Source organism: Melanerpes formicivorus, unplaced genomic scaffold, assembly GCF_026170545.1.
Source record: "Melanerpes formicivorus ecotype bairdi unplaced genomic scaffold, bMelFor1.0.p_v2 SCAF_5, whole genome shotgun sequence".
NCBI classification, from domain to species: Eukaryota; Metazoa; Chordata; class Aves; order Piciformes; family Picidae; genus Melanerpes; species Melanerpes formicivorus.
In genome coordinates this window covers 32,107,337-32,129,426 of record NW_027142357.1, presented here as the reverse complement: position 1 = coordinate 32,129,426, position 22,090 = coordinate 32,107,337, and the positions used below count along the sequence as shown (strand labels likewise).

At 39.0% G+C, this 22,090-nt stretch overlaps 1 protein-coding gene across 4 annotated transcripts in view; it reads left to right on the top strand.

Annotated features, from left to right (window-relative positions):
- The window catches only part of ZNF148 (zinc finger protein 148), a 45,548-nt gene that overhangs the window by 13,840 nt on the left and 9,618 nt on the right, over nt 1–22,090 (top strand). For 2 of the 4 annotated variants that reach the window (XM_068139041.1, XM_068139038.1), the window contains exons 2-6: nt 9,991–10,336; nt 11,589–11,714; nt 14,710–14,833; nt 15,503–15,586; nt 21,464–21,582. In XM_068139041.1, coding sequence (XP_067995142.1) covers nt 10,007–10,336; nt 11,589–11,714; nt 14,710–14,833; nt 15,503–15,586; nt 21,464–21,582 — 783 coding nt within the window. In that variant the 5' untranslated portion in view covers nt 9,991–10,006. Of the gene's footprint in view, nt 1–9,224; nt 9,380–9,990; nt 10,337–11,588; nt 11,715–14,709; nt 14,834–15,502; nt 15,587–21,463; nt 21,583–22,090 lie in introns of those variants that run through there. The other 2 variants (XM_068139042.1, XM_068139037.1) reach the window with 2 other exon arrangements.

Below are 22,090 nucleotides of genomic sequence, written 5' to 3'. Positions count from 1 at the left end.
GAGGTCTCTTGCAACCTTGGTGATTCTGTAATTTCTTTCAAGCAGTTCTATCCAGTGTGCTGAAGGAACTGATGCTTTGTAGGAAAAAAATACACACACATACATATTTATTAAATTAAAAATCACAGTGCCAATAAGCTAGAGAGGCCAATTATGATGAACCAAGGTACCTTTGTTGTAGTAGTTCCTGAAACCTCTCTGTGTTTGCATGCAAATTCTTGTACCTTCCAGTGAGAGAACAGAATAGAATAGAATTAACCAGGTTGGAAGAGACGTTTGAGATCATCAAGTTCAAGCTATCATCCAACACCATCTAATCAACTAAACCATGGCACCAAGCACCCCATCCAGTCTTTTCCTAAACACCTCCAGTGATGGTGACTCCACCACCTCCCTGGGCAGCCCATTCCAATGGGCAATCACTCTTTCTGTGAAGAACTTCTTCCTAACGTCCAGCCTAAACCTCTCCTGGTGCAGTTTGAAACTGTGTCCTCTTGTTCTGTTGGTGGTTGCCTGGGAGAAATGACCAACCCCCACCTGGCTACAACCTCCCTTGAGGTGGCTGTAGAGAGCAATAAGGTCTTCTCTGAGCCTCCTCCAGGCTAAGCAACCCCAGCTCCCTTAGCCTCTTCTCTTAGGGCTTGTGCTCCAAATCCCTCACCAACTTTCTTGCCCTTCCCTGGACTCGATCCAGCAAGTCAACATCCTTCCTAAAACTCTGGGTTTGGTATATAATGTTTTAAGGATTTAATAAAAGCAATTGGGAAAGAAACACCAGAAATTTTGTTACACATAGATAGAGTTCTTTGCCATTTGGGCTGGTAGGGTAGCTGAGAGCAACAGCAGGTTGTCATCTGCAAAACAATGCTAGCATAGTGCTATGGATGAGAAGAGATTCTTCACAGATACTTGCAGATAATAGAGGAGTGGTGAGATTCAAGGAGCTTAAGGGCTTGTCAAAAAGTAAAATCAGTTTAAAAGAAAGCATCATTTTTCTTTTCCATTTATTTTCAAGATGCAATTTTATGAGAAGGTTTGTAACAGCTGAGCTGTGAATACTGATCAGAGAAGGACCCACTCCTTCACCCTGTTTTGAGCTGCCTCTGACACACCATCTTTATGGTAAATCCAGTCAGTAAGTTATCCTGGCAGAAAATTAGCAACTGGGGAAAAGCAGCCAAACTGCCAGGCTCCTGGAGAGTATAGGCCAGTATGTCTTTATTATGAGCATCAGAGGAGGCACAAAAGATGGGATGAACTCTGACAGGAAAGAGGATTGCCCCTTTCAGTGACAGTTAACTGTTAGATTGGCTCAGCTTTTCCATATGACAGCACTGTTAACAAAATCAAATGGAAAAAAAAAACAACCAAACATCTGACACATCTGAAATAATTTTGCAGAGATGGAGCTTGAGGCATGCATGTGATACATGACATTTCACAAAATTTTAACCAGTTGGACTGAAGCTGTAAGCTCCTGAAAGTACTTAGAAGATGCTGGGCAGCCTTATTTAGTATGTAGCACTTTCTTCCTTACATCTAAGTTTTATCAGAAGTCTCGAGTGAGCAATTTACAGTGCCTGAGTTTCATCAAGGCAGAGATTCTGCATTGTTCTTTTGAGGTTAACCACTCAAAATTAACTGGTTTTTAGTCATTTATAATTTAGTGTCACAAAATTGGTGGGCTTTTCTTCCAGATAAAAGGTAACATTGCCTATGATTGGGGAGGTGATTCTCACCCTCTGCTCTGGTAAGACCCCACCTGCAGTACTATGTCCAGTTCTGAAGCCCCTCTTTCAGGAAGGATATGGATGTGCTGGAGTGTGTCCAGAGAAGGGCCGTGAGGATGATTAGAGGGCTGGAGCACCTCTCCTGTGAGGACAGATTGAGGGAGTTTGGGCTGTCCATTCTGGAGAAGAGAAGGCTCCAAGGAGACCTAATTGTGGCCTTCCAGTATCTTAAGGGGGCCTACAAGAAAGCTGGGGAGGGACTTTTTAGGGTGTCAGGTAATGATAGGACTAAGGGGAATGGAATAAAACTAGAAATGGGTAGTTTCAGATTGGATATTAGGAAGAAGTTTTTCCCCATGAGGGTGGCGAGACACTGGAACAGGTTGCCCAGGGAGGTGTTAGAAGCCTCATCCCTGGAGGTTTTTAACGCCAGGCAGGATGTGGCTCTGAGCAGCCTGATGTAGCGTGAGGTGTCCTTGCCCATGACAGGCGGGTTGGAACTAGATGATCCTTGAGGTCTCATCCAACCCTGACAATTCTATGATTTAGGGAATATTTAAAGTGTTTGCTATACTGTGACATACCTGTCAAGTTTGACATGTAACCATGACTTTGTTAACAGAGTAGCAAAAGCTCTCAGATACTCGTGTTTGGTACTAGCTCATGTTTACACTGGCGACGGTCTAATACTGCTTTTAGGATAAGCAAGGTGGCAAAGATTTTCACGCATGGATAATTTTATGCACGATAAGTAGATTTTCTGTGAGTAATCCTGTTGATTGTAATAGGACTATTCACAGCTCAGTGTGAGTGTAAATCTTTGTGGGATCAGGCCCTGTGCTGTCATGTGTTCAGCAACACGAAGCATTTAGAAACAATCGTGCAACAAGTCTTCAAGAGTGTTTGTCTCCTGTTAATTTTAAAACGTGTTGTCTTTGTGTTCTCTGAACCTTTTTGCAGTGGTTTGGGTTTGATTACTTCTGTTTTGCAACTCAATACATTTTCAACTAATTCTCCTAAGCACTTGGGTGCTTAATTTCCAAATCTTTTAGCTAGGTCTTATTTTTCTGGGTAGGAAGAATAGATAACTCTAGTCTATGTTCTTTATTTAGAACCTTAAGTAATGTATTATTCTTCACTTCCCAGGCTGCTGCAGTATGTTAAAAATTGAACTTCAGATATTCTGCAAACCAATTGTTTGGGGTTTTGATTGGATTATATCCATATTTTAATAGGGTAAATAAAGACATTTTGTGATGTGAAAATGCTCAACATGGTTAATGGTCTGATGGGATTTTTTTAAATGCATGTTGGGAACCTGTCAGATTCTAATTTTTTTCCTTTCTTTTGGAGATAATTGTGTTGATGGTGGTTTTATTCATGGCAGTGCTTAAACATAAGTAGTTTAAAGTATGTTATTAAGCCACGGTGCTGTCTTTTTCTTCATTAGCAGTAGGAATTGCAGAATTATTTATGACTTTTTAAATTCCTTTTAGGAAGAAAGCATTTGAGAATCTAGATTTATGTTTTCCTCCTGATCTAAATTTGGCATAGCTGTCAGGTATGTCTGTGTGGCAGCTGTGACTTGTTCGACTGTGTGCATACATTGCATTGGTGGAGTTTCACAACACACTTTAATCTAATCTAACCACTGACCACAGCTGAAAGAAGCAGCCCTTTTCCCTCCTCCCTGCTGCTTCATTTCTCCTGTACACCTTGCCAGCTTGGTCCCACTGATTCAAAGGAAAGAATGGCTTTTCTGGTGGCTACCTTTTTGTCCAACTCCCTTCTTAGTCGCACAGTGCTGTGCTCAACCTAGTGAAGGCAACAAGAAGGTCTAACTGGGGGAGAGTTGCAGGGCACTATCCCTTTGAGCAGGTAGCCCACATATGAGATAGTTTCTTGCAGCTGTATGATTGAGTGTTGGATTGACGTTTTTCTAAACAAGAAAAAACACCAAATGTGCCATTGGAATGGCCTTTTAGTTGATTGTTTCCTTATCTGAATTTCATAAAGGATCTAATATTCACTTTCTGACAGAAGAATGTGAACCTCTTAGCAAGGCAGCAATCTAGTGGGGTCTTGCAGCTGCTTTTTATAGGAACTTGTCGACTTAGGTTTTATTAGCAATGCCAGTAGAACAGCTCTGATTATATAATGATTGGCTTTTTTATTTAGCCTAAGTGTTTCCAAAATGAATGATACTAAATAAAGAAGAGGAAAAAAAAAAAGACAAACCACAATTCTCTACTAGAATAAGAATGTTCAGTTAGGTAGTTTTGTAGACTTCTTTTTGTTTAAGTTGATAGTTTGGCACAAATGATCACAGTATGACCATGGAGGTGAGCTCTAAGAAGCAAAATATACTTAGGGGTTTTCTCAGACTGCCTGGGTTTATTTAAGTTTAAGTTTATTTTTCACTAGTAGCCTTTATGTAGTTTGTTGTTTGGGCCCTGCATACGCTTAGACTCCCAAAGGCTGTTGGGGAAGCAAGGATGTGGTTGGAATATACTCAGATGTATATCCTGTAGCTTCAGGTGTTAGGAAGTTTGTCTTGTCTTACCTTCAATAAAAACACACTTCTCAAAATGTGGAACTAAAATTATGTCATTGGGCTACTTCAAGTGTAAGGTTACCCTGAAACCATCTAATACCTTAAATAGAGCTCAGTCAGCTTTTGTGAGGGGAATCTTGGTGGTAGGTGTTTTCATCAGAACAGTATCGAGTTGCTGAACGCATGTTAGAATTGCTGTTGAGCATCCTGGCTGTCCTGTTTGGGTTGTTGAGTTTTGGAAAATGTAGTTCAAGGGACTTGATGGATATCTATGGAAGCACTATTTCTATGTCAAGTCTTTGTTAGAAACTTTCAGAAGGAACTAAGTTTTAACACAGGAAAATAAAATGTTAACAATCTTTACTTTCCTGTTTCCCTCAATCCTCTTTCATTCTATTTTGCCTTGGAAGAACAAGAAGTTATTATAGGGAAGATGTGGAGTCAGATATGGATATAGAAAGTAGTAAAGCTTTTGAATGCTTTAAAAAGAGACAAAGTCTTGAATCAACAAAGACTTTCAGCAAATTGTTTACAAATAGGAAAAGTCCATCTTACTTTAAATGGAGCAAACCCATTAAAATAGTTCTGTTCTACAAACTGATATTAAAATACAGATAATGTTAATATTTTTGCCTATTTTATTAATCCTTCAGCATAGTTTCCTTTTTCATATCTCATAAATAATCTTTTAAATCCCAAGTACATAAACTCAACCCAATACTGCATGTATGAATTCTATTTTTAGAGTGAACACAATTAGTATCTTGCTCAGTAAGTTAAACAATGCTTTACTCCTTGCTTAAGAAAAGAAGGGAGTAAAGAAGCTAACCCTTAGCCATCATTAGTCAAAGTGGAGAAAAAGAGCTGGACCTCATGCTGGCTAACAAGTTTTGCCACTTTGCTTCAGGGTCTCAGTTTGGCTTTGCTTCATAGCAGTCTCCAACCCAGCAGCCGTTTTAAAATCCATTAATGTTTTCATTTGATTGTAATTTTTTTCCCCCCCCTGAATTGGAAAGGTCATCCTGCTTTTCCTTTTGTATGTTTTAGTTTAAATGGCTGTTTCTTTAATTAGGAATATTGTCTTCACCACTTAGCTCTCCAACTTACCGCACCAGTAATCTCTGGAAAAACTGATGTCAGGGTAACTGAAATGAATAGTTCTGAAGTACTGCTGTAGGGTTTGGCTTAGCAGCAGCAGTTTTTGAAATGAAGCAACATGGTTCACTGGCTCTGGATGTTCTGCAAGCAGCTGTGGAGCACTGTGTGGAAAGAGGTGGTGCTGGGAGAGCTTTTTGAGACCTTTTCTGTGTAGTCCTCCCCTTTCCCTCTCTCCTCCCCTAAAATGTGTACATGCCCAGGAAGCTCTGCTTGTAGACATCTCTCCTGACACTGTCCCAGTTCTGATATGACTCAAGATCATGACTGGAAAACAACTTCAATGCTTTCAGTTGCACGACCCTTTCTAAGCCTACTAGTCAGGTTGAGAAAGAAAAGGTTTCCATGTCCTTGGCAGTTGAGAGAACTAACAAGACCAATAAATACCAGTGCAGTGCCAGTCTGTCTTCTGGGCAGCTGCCGTATCTCACCAGCTGTCCTAGGATTCTGTGTGTCACAAGTCTTTCCATCTCTTGGTGAGAGCAGCAGGCTCTTTTGCACCATTCAACACTCAGTCTCTGTCTGTGTTTGCCTGCCTACCTTCCTGCCAAAAAATAGCTTTCAATCCAGGATTTCCCCAGTTCATACCTAATTTCAGAGTGGTAACAGCAGTACCCTCCATGTGGAACAGCCTTCTGGGCTATTCTTGTGAGTGGCTTGCTCAGACAGATCAGGGCCACCATGTTCTCACACTTGATACTGGTTTTTTTTTCTCTCTTGAGTGTGTTTGAGCATCTTGAGTTCTTGTATTCTAGTACCTGTCCACCTCATTCCTCTAAAGAATCTGCAGTGAGCTTAGGCTGTTGTATTTCTATAGTGTGGAACAAAAGCATAGTAAATTGCAATCTGTGTGACATGTACCCTGAGTATGGATTAACTCAGCATAAAGACTGAAATGAGTAAATATATCTGCTTGTTTTACTTGGTAGTCTGTCTTTCAAACCACATATTTAAAAGGCCCTACCTAAGAAACCAGTCTCAACCTCACATCTTCTGCATCATCTCATATCAAATAATAGCTCCATGGGAGACAGTCTTAAGTACTTCAGTTCCTTCTCACATTTCTTATTTGGTACAGGATATTCTACACCAATAAGATGATCCTTATTTTCTTCTTTTAGAATGTTGTTGCAAGATTTCTCTGGGAGGTCTGCATTGGTGGAGAAAATACAGCCTTAGTGCTGTGCCAGGTCATTTTTTTTCTTGTTTGTTGATACTGTTGCTGAGTATGGTTTCCCAGTTATCTCCAAAAAATACTTCATGGATTATATGAAGTTTACAGGTGACTGTGTGGCATGCTGGATGTGTATTTTCACTTGAAGACACATGAAAACTCATTCTTTTACTATAAAGTGGAGTAAACTTGGGAGTAAACTTGTCACTTAGCACTTCCTGAGATCACTTGGGGCATTAAGGAGTTGTCTGGATTTGAAGACCTGCTGTGGAAATCAAGAGTAAGATTTCAGACTGCTTTGCGTTAGAATTGCAGTACAACAAAAAAGGGCAAATAGCAAACATAAATGTTCTGAACAGAATTTTGCCTTCTGTTCTTCTGTCACAGGCTTTTTCAGTCCATAGAACATGCTTTTTATGTAGGAAGGAAAAATACTAGAAGACTTGATGACATTATCATATATTAGAATAGAATAGAGTTAACCAGGTTGGAAAAGACCTTTGAGATCATCGAGTCCAGCCCATCATCCAACACCATCTAATCAACTAAACCATGGCACCAAGTGCCCCATCCACTCTCTTCCTAAACACCTCCAGTGATGGTGACTCCACCACCTCCCTGGGCAGCCCACTCCAATGACCAATCACTTTTTCTATGAAGAACTTCTTCCTAACATCCAGCCTAAACCTCCCCTGGCACAGCTTGAGACTGCGTCCTCTTATTCTGGTGCTGGTTGCCTGGGAGAAGAGACCAACCCCCACCTGGCTGCAACCTCCCTTCAGGTTTAGCTTGGTGACTCTGTCCTGACTTCTAGCAGAAGAAAGCTTACTAAAAAAATACATCTAATTGACTGTGAAGGTTCTTTGGTGTGCCTCTTACAAATTTGAAACTCCGAGGAGTCAGACCATGCTGTCTGTCAGCCTTCCTAGGATAAGTTCAGAAATGCAGAATCTCTTGAGAGAGAATAGGGCCAAATGTTCTTTCACTTCTGAGATGCAGACGTGAGTTGCCACCAGAAGGTGTCAATGGGCTTTTTTTTTGTGTTTTAATTTGTTGGGATATCTGGTAGGTTGGTTTGTTTCTTTGTTGGTTTGGTGGTGTGTTTTTTTTTTTTTTCTGAAGAAATTGAGTGAATTTTACTTTCAGAAAGTTAATAATTAACAGTCATATCTGAAACAACGTATAGTGTAAAAGAACCCTGAGGTCTTTTCCAGCTGTTTCTGCTGGTGGTTTGCATTCCTACTGAGTATTCTAGAATCTCACCCAAGGAAAAACCACTATTTGTTGTGTGAGCTCAGTGTACTTCAGTACAAACAAATCATTGTGAGTGTGTAAAATACATGAAGAGAATTCAGAAGTTTTTCCTGGTGAAGAAAATGCTTTGAAATGTGATCAAATGGATCAAACTGAAAAGTAAACATTTCGTGTCCTTTTGTGTGATCCAGCCTTTTCACAGGTTGGCAGGTTGTTAAACTGGCAGAGTGATGTAGTGGTGCAGTTCTGCAGGATAGTCCTGCCAGTTCTAGGCAGAGCAAGTTGATTTCTTTGGTTATGAGTTGTCATCGAGAGCTACAGGGAAAGAAGCATAGCCTCTGACTTGAAACTTGAGTGGAGATGAAGCATTTCACCATGCTGCATGCCTAGGGCACAGAAGTCAAAACTGATGACTAGCAATATACCAACATCCCATGCACACTGTAATTGTGAATAAATCAAAATCAAAGGTGCTGATGCTATACCTGTCCTGTGCTTGGGCTAGGCCTGCTGTATGTTGTCTGGCTCTGCTGTGCCTCTGCTTCCATCTCTGTGTCTGCTGTAGCATTTGGATAGCCTTTGCCCTTCAGCTTTGGGAAGATAGGGGGATGGAAAAAGGATGTCTCTCTGTGAGTCTGTCTGAAGGAGTAGACCAGAGCATTGTGGAATGGGCTGGAATTAGGGGCTTGAGGAATGGGGTGGAGGAGACAGGCTGCTGTGGTTGGACATTGAATGGACCAAGGAGATGAAAAGTCTTTAGGACTGTCTTGCAAATATAATAATAAGTACAGTGAGAAGATGCTGCCACTTCCAGCTTCACAAAGGTCTGCCACCCTGCATTACAAAGCAATTAATATTCCCAACAAGTGTCATGACATTATTATGACACACGTCTATCTGTGTACCATAAGCCAATGTAATGGTATTGTTGTTCGTGACTGGAACTCGTGTTTCTTGACTAATGCTTCTGTTGAGTGAGTGTGAAAGTGAATACTTTTTTTTATGAACTGATTTGACCTCTCTATAGTCTTTAGCTGACACACACCTTCAGCCAAAAAGTTGTGTTTTCATAGAATGGGTTGGGTTGGAAGGGACCATAAAGATCATGTACTTCCAACCCTCTGCTGTGGGCAGGGTCACCTTCCATTAGACCAGGTTGCTCAAATTTGGCTGCATCCAATCTGGCCTTGGGTGCTTCCAGGAATGGGGCATCCACAGCCTCTCTGGGCCACCTGTTCAAGTCTATCACCTCCCTCACAGTAAAGAATTTCTTCCTAATATTTTCAGATTGAAACCCTTACCTTTCACACTATCACTGTGCTCCCTGAAAAAGAGTCCCTCCCTATCTTTCCTCCAGGCTCCTTCAAAGTCCTGTAAGACTGCTGTAAGGTCTTCTAGGAGCCTTCTGTTCTCCAGGCTGGACAACCCCAGTTCTCTCAGCCTGTCCTCACAGGAGAGATGTTCCTGCCCTCTGAGCATACTTGTGGCCTCTCCCTGGATGCATTTCAACAGGTCTGTGTTCTTACGCTGGGGGCCCCAGAACAGGGCACTACAGGTGGGAGTCTCATGACTTTGGAGTAGAGGGGCAGAATCTCCTTGCTCACCCTGCTAGCCATGTTTCTTTTGATGCAACCCATTTTTCTCTCACTTGTAGATATTAAGATAATCCAGCAGCTATAGTATGCCCTGGGGTATCAGCAATGAAAGGGCACTTAAAGGACAAGGAGTAGGGAGAGCAGGACCAATATGAAAGAGGCATTTGTAAAGGACAGTCAAAAGGGAAGAAAGTTAAAAGGGCACACAGGATAAAACCAGTTTTCCAAGGAATAGGAAGGAGGAATGTGATTTAATTACCAGATTTTTGCCACTAATGACAAGGCACTTGGGTTTGAAACTTTTTGTTTGAAGGTGTTCAATTGTGTGTACACGTGCATGTGCGTGAAAGGAGAATCTTTTAATGTTGAAACAAGAGATCAAACTCTTTGCTTCTGTTTGGATGTGAGTTTTGTGAGTGCTTGTGTGTATGCTGAGGGCTGACTGAGTTCTTATAAAATGCTATGAAGTAAAAACTTTTAAGCAAGAGAACCAATTGTAGATGTTTACTATTAAAACTTTCTTTGTAGGTTCTTGCACTTAAGAATGAACATTGAAGACAAGCTGGGAGGATTATTTCTTAAATGTGGTGGCATAGACCAAATGCAGTCATCCAGGGCTATGGTAGGGATGGGTGCAGTATCTGACCAGTCTGGAGTGTCGGGAGAACGGCAAGAATCAGTGCTTCAAGATCGGACTATGGCGCACCAAGAAATTCTCGCGACAGATGAAGTGTTACAGGAGAGTGAACTTCGACAGCAGGAGATGATTTCTCACGATGAACTCATGGTCCATGAGGAGACGGTAAAAAATGATGATGACATGGATACGCAAGACAGACTTCCTCAAGGGCTGCAGTACGCTGTTAATGTCCCTGTAAGCAATTTCTTTGTGAAATATTGGAGAAATTACTAGGAAGCTTGATCTGGTAGTCTAATCCTGCTCTGGCAAGAATCTATTAATTGCTTGTTTAGATTCTGATATATCAAAATATTTATGAATGGATGCTATTTATGAAAATGCCTTTTGCCTCTGGCTGTGGATAGATTTTGCCAATTAAGTGATAATCTTTTAAGTATCTGTTTTATGCATATTTTATAAGCAGGCTGTTACTATAGAATTAATGCTTTAAAATGTGCTCTTTTAAATATATTTAATGTTCAAGGGTAACTACAAACCAGAATAAATAGCGTTATTAGAAGGAGCATACTAGCTATGCCTTTCATAGTGCTATTTAGTTTCTTTTGCTATAGGAAGCATCTTGTATGTTTGCAAAGTATGTGGACGCTTAGCAATTGCATTCACACTGCAGGTTGGACTGTGACACTTCATACATGACCATAAATATGCCCCTCCTCGATACCCAGTAGAATGTGTACCTCAGCATTCCCAAAGAGATTATAGATGACTTCCTTTTGAAAACAGAGCATCTGTTTCAACATCATCACTGTTACCCTTCAAACATAAAGGATGATTACCAGGACTTTAAAAGCAGATAGATTTATCCACGAAGAATCATTTTCAGAAAGGTAGCATTGTTAAAACACTACTCTGCTAGCTCTAGATCAGGTGGTTTAGGTGTCAGGAAAAAAAATAATGGAATAATCTGAGTTTCATGCTTTTTGTTAAAGTTTACAGATCAAGAAAAATTTTTTTGGAGAAAATCTTCATTAGTACTGTTTTTTTTTTTTTTTTTCCTTTATTATTTTTTTTTTTCCTTAAAGAATATTTCTGTCTTAAATATATTATAAACTATTCCGTTAAATCCTGCATTGACAACAACACGGACTAAAGTAAATTAGCTATGAAAAAGCTGAATGGTTTTACAGATGGAAGTGATTTTAATCTTAAGGGCTGATCTCAAAAATCACCACAGGTCAGAAGGAGAACAGACCTTGGGAAGTGAACGAAAGGCTACATCAAAATGTCACTGTAGAAATTAACCATGCCCTTTTTTATTTACGATACTTACTATTCCTTTCACTTAAATTTCTGAAAGAACGAAGCCACAAGATAATTCCCTCAGAAAAGGTTTTCTGTTTCAGCAGTTTGTCATCTTCTAAAAATTGAAAAATTGCTTTTCTGTAGTGAGAACCTTACCTGAAACTGGCACTTGGTATCTTAACAGATCAGTGTAAAGCAAGAAATTACCTTTACTGATGCATCTGAACAGCAGAAACGAGACAAAAAACAAATACGAGAGCCAGTAGATTTGCAGAAAAAGAAGAAAAGAAAACAGCGTTCACCAGCAAAAGTAAGACATTGATTTGGCAAAACCAAGATTAAAAGAACCTGAAGATTTGGTTGACTATGACTAATTTCAGTATCATTTGAAGTAGTTAGGCTGGAAATTGTTTGTTTGCTCAGTGAAGATGCAGTTCTGAAGTTCACCAGAGACCCAAACCAAAACCTGATATAACAGTGTTTTTCTTTGAACTCTCTTTAGCAACGTGAACCCTTGACGTATTTTAACACCTGTCTCTCCAGGCAGTTCTCTCTCCAAATATTTTTTTTGTTTTTTGGACAATTTATAAGTCATTACTCTGTACCTATCTAATACCAGTTGTGTTTTTCTGTGAGCCTGATAATTTTATATGCTTCACGCATAGTAGTGAAAAGTTGTTTTAAAAGAAATCTAAACCAGTAGTTTGGAAAAGTCTAAAAAAGATTACTAATCTCTATAAACCAATTTACCAGTAGGGAATGTTCCTGTGGTCATAATCATCTTCATTTATGTATTGATTTATATCAAAAGACTATTGCCATAGCTGCTGGTTTGTTACTTCAAAAGTTGCTTTGTAGATCCATTCATGAAGAATATGTATCCCTGTATGTCTGAAACCAATTTTCTCCTATTGAGACACACTTCAGATAAACCCAGAATCATTTCACCTCGTGAGGTAGCAGTGTTATATCTTCCAGTAATTCCCCAAATCATTATTAATCTTCAGACTTAAACCAGAGCATATACAGGCTCCTCTGATAGGCAAAAATCAGTTTTATATATATATATGTTATCACACAGCAGCATTAAAATAAGCCTGCTCTGAAATCAATGCAGACTGAAGGAGTCACCCTAATATCAAGAAAGAGATGATGCAAGAAAAAGTCCAAAACCCCCCCTTTTTTTTTTCTCCTCCTCAATGTGCTGTCAGATCAGGTTGCACTTGTGTTCTTGGAAAGTTGAGAAATTGTTTCAGATTGGATGTGGAAGCAAGTTCCAAATCCTGTGCACCAAGATAATTCACCCTTTGGTAGCAAAAGGGAGATACAGGTTGAATAGGTCCACAGATCACTTCCATGGAAACATGGCAAGGTAAGAGAGGCGTGTGTGTCTCTCTTTACAGACATGTACTTGCATGCTTCCTTTAATCTTCCAGTCTGTCAGTGTTAGGCTTTTGAGATCACAAAAGATTGAAAAATGATAAGGAGAATTGTTAAACAGGTTCCTTTTCGCTCTTTCATCCCCGTTTTTCAAATCAGTCAGAGTAGAAAGGCAGAAAGGAGCTGCAAGCCTGACAGGTGAGAGCCTACTGCAGTGTAAGTTAGTGCTCCCAGTGTAACGGGGTGGATTTTCCATCCAACGACAGCTGGGGCTTTTACACATGGAAGTCAATTAATAGACTGAAACACTCTGAATTGTATGTTGTAGTTATGTAGTCATCATGCAAATAAAAAGTCATTAGCATTCATGAATCCTGCCTACATTTCCCCCTCCCGCACACACACACACGCACACATACACACACACACACGTGCGCGCACACACGCATAAGCTTTTTTGTTGCTTTTGTTAGGAAAACTGCACTGACGGAGTTAATTTTCTTCATTTCATAGATGGAGCAATGAATAGATGCAGTAAAAGAGCCCAGGTTTAGCATAACCATGAAATGAAGTGTATTTGCTGCACCACTGCTTAAAAAGTGCACCCGAATACCTGAAAAGCATTTAATAATCTGTGTTTAAACTTACTTCAAATAAGCAGTCGCTGTTTCATTAGCTGTATGTTGTTCCAGAACAGTTGTTAATTATTGTCTCTCTCTGTGACTTACTGGAGCTGTAACATACCAACCTTACAAACGTATGAATGTGCTTGTCCTTCAGAGTGAATGCACAAGAATTTGTTAGCTCGAGACTTTCACTCTTGCTGAGTTTTGAAGCAGCAGAATTAAAAAATGTTTAAGTAGATCCTACAGTATTTGCTTCTATTGCAGAGGTACTATTTCAGTTATTGACTCTCTTTCTCATCACTGTCATTATCATGAAACTTAAAGCATTGTAGCTAATCAAATTGCAGATGTGCTCCCTAGCAGCTTTTATCCTTCTTTTTTTTGTTGTTGTTAATAAGAAGGGTCTAAACTTGTTTTATTTAAGGTTACTTTAAGCTCTTTGTAGTTCTGCTTGCAGTTAAGTAAGGCTTTTAGAAATGTGATTTGCTTACTGATTTTTCTTATTCTCTTGCCAGAGATATTATAGAGAGTTTTGCTGATTTGCTTTTTGACAAATTAGAGAAAACCTGTGATAAGTTTTATGGTGCAATTATTATTATTATTTTTTAAATTTAAGCTTTTTCAGCTTCATATCAAATTAGTGGCTTTGTTTGACAGCAAAGCAACTGAGTATGGCAAGTCGAATTTGTCAAGGAGATACTCTAATCTGTATGTCGAGTCAACAATATTCTGTTGAAAAGGGAGAAGAACAATAATGCTATTTTCTTGCTTGTCTGGCTTTGGGGTTTTGTTTTTAAAATACAATTTTGCCTCTGAGACTGTCAGTCTTGTGTAGATGTAGATAATTTGTGTGACTATCCTGGATAAGTTTTAATGCCTTTTAGCAAGCATTTAAAGTTATGATTGTGGAAAAGAAAGTAAAATACGATCATACGGCGGTTCAGTAGCCAGAGGTGATTTGGTTACTTTGCGTCCTTTCCAACAGATGGACAGAGTAAACAGTAGCACTTAATGTGACTCAGCTGTGAATAGAGGAGCTCTGAGCTGATTTTCCTTGAGCTGCTTTTGTCTCTGTCTTGTTGAACTGTCTCTTAATACACGACGAGACACAAGTTGGATTGGACTGCAATTGGAACTGTATACCGAGAGCTTAACACGTAACTTTGTAGAAATTAGCCTTGTCTAACTTGAAATATTTAAATTTGCTGCATAAAAAAGAATAATGTTTTTTTTTTTTTGTAGTTAATAAGACATCTTTAGAGGGTAGTGTGAGAACAAATTTTACTCTTTTTAAAATAGATCCTTACAATAAATGAGGATGGATCACTTGGTCCGAAAACCCACAAATCTCATGTTTGTGAGCATTGCAATGCTGCCTTTAGAACCAACTACCATTTACAGAGACATGTCTTCATTCATACAGGTACTGCTTGACTTCAAATTTGTCTTTTCTACTATATAAAGAGTTGTTTACTTATGTTAGAAATGTTTTCAGCTCTATGCGAATTTCAGTTTTAAGAGTGTAGCTAACTTGGCATCTAAGCCTAGAGATTCCATGCACCAAAGTGTCAAAAGAATACCAGAAAAAAAAAAAGCTAATCTTATGTTTAATAAACTGAAGACCTAATTATTACAAGGTTTCTTTTCTTTCTTTATCAGAAAGTAATGGGTTGACTTGTAGCCTAAGTGCCAAAATTGACCCCTTTGTAAAATGTGCTCCGGCTGCTTATTTGCCTGATGAGGTATCTCTCTGGTTCGGAGAAAGTGACAAAGGTACTTACCATTATCATAGCTTGCCAGTGTCCTGAATGCAGTGATATGCCAGCATCGAGGTTGGTCTTGTTCATGAGGAAATTACAGCCACTTCAGATCAGTCTTCTGTGCTAGTCTTAATGTGACCCCTAGGATCCTGGAAGGAATTCTGCAGTTCATATACTCAGTAAGGCAAATGCTTTCTTGGTATTAGAGTCTCTTTGGAATTCGCTCAGATGCTGGTTTTATTTAATAGACATTTTAATATTCCTCAAAAGTAGTTATCAGAAACAACAGTGTGTAGTTATTAACTTATGGATGTGGAATTATATTGTTCAAGGTGAAAAACCATTTCAGTGCAGTCAGTGCGACATGCGTTTCATACAGAAGTACCTGCTACAGAGGCATGAGAAGATTCATACTGGTGAGTATAGTGCCTTGAATATCTTTACTGGCGTGCTTAAAAACTGTTTCCCCCACTCAGGCAGCCTTTCTGGTAATAAGTATGCAGCCTAAAACCCTGTTGTGGTTTGGTTTAAATTAACAGATGTTGTAAAACTCTAAACAAATCAATCAGTTTTGTGCTTTTGCTCAACTTGCTCCCTTTTTCTTTGGCTGTTAAAGTGAGTATGAACTCTAGTAAGCAAATCTGAGAGGAGAATTCTATAAATAACCCCAGACTAGCAAATCCTGAAGTTTGTGCATTCATGAAAGTCAAGGTTTGTTAAGCAATTCTATCTTTAGTTGCCTCAAGTTAATTCAGACAGTGGGAACTTCCAAATCACATTTCTCTCTAGATTTATTTATTTATTTATTTGTTTAGGAATTTGATGGAAAAGTGCCAGGACTAAAATGGCCAAAATGCCTAACCCCAAAGGTATTAGTATCAGCTTTACTTCCCCCCCACCCCCCTCCCCTTTTTATTATATTAATTTTTTTTTTTAAGGTTTAATTCAGAACTGTTTAAAAAAAAAATGGAAGAGTATGTGATATAGGTCTAGTAAGGCCCTAAGTTTTAAGCCAAAGAGAGTTAAAGTTTGCACATGGTTATATTTTTTTTATCTTCTTGCACTGCACAAACCACATTCTTTAACAGGTTTGGCTTCATTGGGTTTTTGGCATTTTGGTGCATGGCCTTTCAATCCCTCTTGAAATATTTTGTGATATGGTCCCTTTGGACTAGATGCCAATTTCTCAGCCCCCCTTTTTCAGAAAAGCAGAGCTGGTGAATGTGCACAGTGTTTCTTGGCTGTAGCATTTAAATGGATACGGAAGCTACGAACACGCAGTGCAGTGTGTGCATGTGTAAGAGTGAGAGGGAGAAAAAACTCCACAAAATGAATTTTCAGAGCAGTGTACAGGGAGTTACATGCACAAATGCCCTGTTGTTTATGGGATTTTTGTATCCTAGGTTGCCATGAGTCCAGACTAAGTAGGTGTCCTTCAGCCAGTCAGCCACAGAAGAGTCTTCCATTCTTCTGTCCCGTGTCTTTGTTCTGCTCCTAGTCTTTCCTCTTGGCTCTGAATTGGTGAACCATGCTGCCTCCACTGTGTGCAGATACCATTCTTGAAAAGAATGCTCATTCACTCTCTTCTATCTATCTGCCCACCCCCTTCCCCCCAAAAGGCAAAAATTTTAAGTGCAGTCTTGACCTTTTTTGGAAGTTTTTCTTGCTTCTTTTAAAATGAGGATTATTCCCTGTACGTGGCTTTGAAAATGAAAGACTGGGCAATGTAGTTAATTCTCTATTGAGTGCAAATGTTTTATAAATGGATTTAATTTTCTTTTAAAATTCAACTTCTAGCTTTAATGAGAATTCTGTGTTGATTGTAAGCTTTGAAGGGAAGGGGGGAGCGGTGGTGGTGGTGGGGGGGCTGTGGGTTTTTTGCCAATTCTTACATATACAGGTCTTTGTTCAGCAGAGAAAAGGGTGCCTTTTAACAAATTGACCAGGTTGTTATCTGACTTTTTAAGGTAACTGTGTTTTCCTCCTTTCCTCAGCATCCTGAGGTATAGTTGGGTTGTTCTCATAAAACTGAAGATGATGCTTCGTGTAAATTGCTGAGTTGTGGGTGTCTTCCTTGGTGACAGCTAGCAGGTGGTTAGGAGAAAACAACCAAGACCCAGCTTCCAGGAGTAGAAAAAATTTTTTTTCAAGTCTGTTTAGTTAGCAAGTATTTGACTAGTGCTTAATTTTTGGCTTGGCCCAGTTACAGTGTAGCTAATTGGCATTCTGCATACCTGTCTGTGCTTTCACAGCTATGTGACAATGGTCACTACTGGGCCTTAGCTGTCTGTGTAACGTTACTCTGTTGTTCAGAGCTGTGTAATTGAACCCATCCAGAGAAGCTGAATTTCCAGCTTGCTTTACTCACCAAAAAATGAGCAGTGGTTCTGTGTTTTGCTTTGGAAGTAAAGGAAAGCTCTTTGTATTATTCATCCTCTTTTAAGAAATCTTCCTTATAAATTCAATACTGTATTTTTTTTTTCTTGTCATTTTGCGTTTTTACATCTGTGAATGACCACTTTTAGCACTAGCTTTTGTGCAGTGTTCAAAACACTGATGAACAGGATGCTTCATATTCTTTTAAAGAAGTTTATAATTTCCCCCCCCAGTTTATTTTAAGCTAATTGAAGACAACAATAACACTGAGAATCCCCATTTTATACCAGTTACAAGCCCTGAATTTACAGGTGCTCCAGCTACCTCCAGCATGATAAGAATTCAGTTCTCTGAAGCACTCCTTCAAATGAAATGTTACAAGGGAGTTAGGAATCAATCAATGAACAGCCTTATTCTGTGTAAATAATTAAATAGTTGCATCTAAAAGCAGACATTGCAGTAATATAGAATTCACTTACTAGAAATAATTGTATGTAGAGGAGGGCTAGAACCCTGCTGCTAAACCTGTCACTGAGGATACTGAAATCACCATTTTGGTTGTGAGAGATGGAAGAGCCATTGGTACACAAACCTTTCCATATTTTGAGTTTACTAGGCTCACAAAGATGCTGAATGTTGGGTGTTTTCCCCCAAATATGTCTGCTTTCTTTTTTTGCTTAGAGATGTTTCTACACACCTTGCCCACTCATGCATTCATGTGTCCTAATTCTGGAACCCACCCTATGTTCCATTTTAAACAGGAGAAATGAGATTACATTTTAAACAATTAAATCAACCTTGGGGCTAACAAATCAAGCATCATCTTATTCAGTCATGTTAGCCTTGGCTATTTTATCATTTGTATTTTGCCTGTTTGGATTTTGAAATGCCTGAGAGCTTATAATTGTTACAGCCTCCGTACTGTATATGCGTGACACTCTATAAACGGTTCTATTGCTCAGTTCTTACTAGATTTCCAACACAGACACAAAACATGGGCTGTTTTTGTAAATAATGCATATAATTATTGCATTTTAAAATATTTACCTTTTAAAAAACTGGGTTTTACTTTTTTTTCCCCCCCTCTTGTTTTTTTTCCTCATTGTACTTCTGATTCTTTCCCATTCACCAAGACATTTCAGGAAAATATGTCCTGGATTCTCCCTGCATTAGCAAAAGGTTGTTATGAATGATGATTTGTAATAGATCTGGTTTGAAAAGTAAAACAAAACTGCAGAAGGCATCTAGATTTCCAGGCTTCTGCTAGGGAGAAATTATTCTAAGCAGCATATCTTCATGTTAATTTTTAATCATTTCCTAACATTATCTCCCACATGAAGATTAAAGCAGAAATTAAGTATGGTATCAGTATTACAAAGTATTTCTTAATCTTTCTTCCAAAGTGCTCTGGAGTTACACTGAAAAATAGAATTTTCTGTGTTGTCTTGAGTAATTCAAGGGCAGTGTCCCCAGACTTTTCTTCCTGTTGAGACATAGTCAGAAGTGCCTTCCTATGTACTCTCAAAGTCTCTGATAAATAGCTGAACCTCAGAACCTTCTTTGCCCCTATTTAAGCCTTGAAATGGGTAGCTGGGAGAGTCTTCTGCCAGCAAATAGCCAGCTTGAGCAGACAAATGTTAAGGAACTCTGTGATCATTCATTTACAGAAATGAGTAAAAGGCTGAAGGTAAGTGTATTAGTGAAGTGTTCTGCATTTCCTAATATAGCAGGACAGCTCTTCAGAGGGCTGTTCAGAGCTGCAAGAAAACTAAGCTTCCTCGTTTCTCTGACTTAGTTTTGGCTTCTGTAACGCTCAGGATAGTTTTTATCCCAAACAGATGCTCTTTTCTCTAAAACAAGCCTAAGTGTGAAAGCAGACTCCCCAGATAACGTAAGGAGAGTTGTTTGAAGGGGTGGTTTGAAAGAAATACAAAGTAGGATAGTGGAGCAAAGTGAAAGAAAACAAGGATTAAGTCGTTGTCTTTGTAAATGGAAGGGTTCCCAGGTATTACACAGGAACGAGACCTAAATGTCTTGCCTCATCTTTAAAAGTAAAGGCAAGGATTGAAATTTGATTCACAAACTCTCAACAGGCTTGGTGCAAGTAAAACACCATGGTAGTAGGCGTGCCCAGTGAATAAAGAGAACATGAGAAATGAAACTCAAGTTTGAAAACCAAGAAATAGACCAGGGAGGAGGATTTCCTTATAGACAGTATGAGAGAGGATTATATGACAGGTGTCACGGTTTGGAAAGAGTGCTGAAAAAGGCAAAACTTTGTGGTGATTCTTAATAAGCAATAAATGTTAGAAGTTACCTTCCAACTAAATATGAAGGAAGAGTTAGAATACTGAGGTGGTGAGCCTGTAGAAAGAGAATGGATGGAAGCTGAGAGATCCTAGGAGAGGAAATAATTTAATGTAGGAAAAAATAAATTGGAATAATTTCATCCAAGAAAGGGATTGACTGAGGAGCCACATGGAGAGGTAAGGATTAAGAGTTGGAAATAGGACATAAGCTTATGAAGACAGAGATTTAGAAATTGCTTAGAATTAAGGTTGAAACTCTGGGCATTAATGATCGGACTAGGATCAAGTGTGTGGGTGATATTTTCCCTTCTAGTTTCTATAAATATTAGCATTTAATGCACTGTATTTCCATTTGTAGAAGGAATGGAATATAGACACTATGGCCATTTAAAATAATAATACAAAAGTGATTAACATTTTAATAGTTATTAGTAACAATCCAATAAAATTACTTCATAAAATAATTTTGAAGACTCAAACTGCCTCAGAAAAAGAGAAATAGTCTGGATATTTCTGGAAACAAAAGATGGGTGGTTTCTATCCCAGAAGTCAGTGCAGTACAGTATCCGGAATAAAGAGGATGCTGACAGGCACTGCCAAGACAATCCCTGATCTGACAGCTCAAAAGATGTCATAGTGACTCTCGGGAGGAAAGATCACTGTTGTTGAAGGTGCGCTCGCTGAAATAATAGTGAACTTCCATACAAGCGCAACTAACTTTTTCAATGCACATGGAATTTTTAGGGGTTGTCAGAGAAACCTAGAAAATAAAAAGCATCAGAGAGAAGATGTAAGGCAGAAGTTAAAAGAAATAAAAATAGTTACTCCATGTTCTGAAAGAAGCGTTGCAGGGCTTCTTTGTGAGGGGCAAAATACAGAAGTGAACGGAAGGTGAATTGAAGGCGATGGATATTGTCTGAACAAATATTACATGAAAGTGAAAGAGCAAAACAACCTAAACAAAAAACTACCTGTAGGCATGAAAACGCTGGCTCAGCTGCAGAAGTTTCGTGTTTTCAGCTCAATTTAATTTTAAAATAGACCAATTTTAATTAATTATTTTTGTTTAAAAAGAAATATAAGTTGCAGCCAAAATGGTAGATTTTCTTCATTGTCAGAGCAGTTGTTTCAGCTCTACATACAGATAAGGGGGGAAAAATGGAAAGTACATAACTGTTAAAAGCTTGGGAAATGCATAATTCTCCTGTAGAAAGGATGGGTGTGAGCTAATGAGCTGGTGAGAGAATTGAGGTGTTTTTATACAAATCAAAATGTTATGTACTTGAGGAAGGCTATCTTTGCAGTTCTTAATTTGTTAGATTTCAGATAACTTCTCCTACATTAGAAAGAGGGTAAGAATGTAGTTTTAAAGTTGGTTTGTTGGTTTTTTTTCTTTCTTTAGTGTAAAGGCTTAAAATGTTTTTGAGGCATCAGCTACTGAGCACTGGGAATGTAGTGCTGTGAGCAAGCCCTGTGATGTTTTTCAATTGCAACAGACTGAATCACCTTTATTACTTCTCATAGAAAATGTAATATTTGATGTGGTAATTGTATGGAAGAATGTTGGTTTATATTTTTAGTTTAACATTTCTGCATGTTCTTCATCAGGTGAAAAGCCATTTCGTTGTGATGAATGTGGTATGAGGTTTATCCAGAAGTATCACATGGAAAGGCACAAAAGAACTCACAGTGGAGAGAAGCCTTACCAGTGTGAATATTGTTTGCAGGTAAGATGACTTTGTGAAATGTTTCCCAGTTGAAAAACAAAACACCAGTCAATTCCCAAGTAGCACAGACAGGACGTTCTCCAGGTGTGGTAGTCCTGGGCAGACAAATAATGAATGCTTTTTTCTGTGAATGTGGACAGTTTTGGTGCACAGGTGGAGCAGAGTCACATGTGTCTGTGCTTGGGTGTATCAATTAATATGCCGTTGTCCCTTCATTAGAAATTGGTAAATTGGATGAATTGTCAAGTTAATTTGTTAGCAGAAAGAAACCACAGAACCATGGAATGGTTTGGGTTGGAAGGGACCTCTAAAGGTCATTAGTCCAAGCCCCCTGCAGTGAGCAGGGACATCATCCACTAGATCAGGTTGCCCAGAGCCCTGTTGAGTCTGATGTTGAATACCTCCAAGAATGGGGCCACAGCTACCTCCCTGGGCAACCTGTTCCAGTGTTCACCACGCTCATGGTAAAGAATGTCCAACGTGAATCTCCTCTAATTTCAAACTGTTG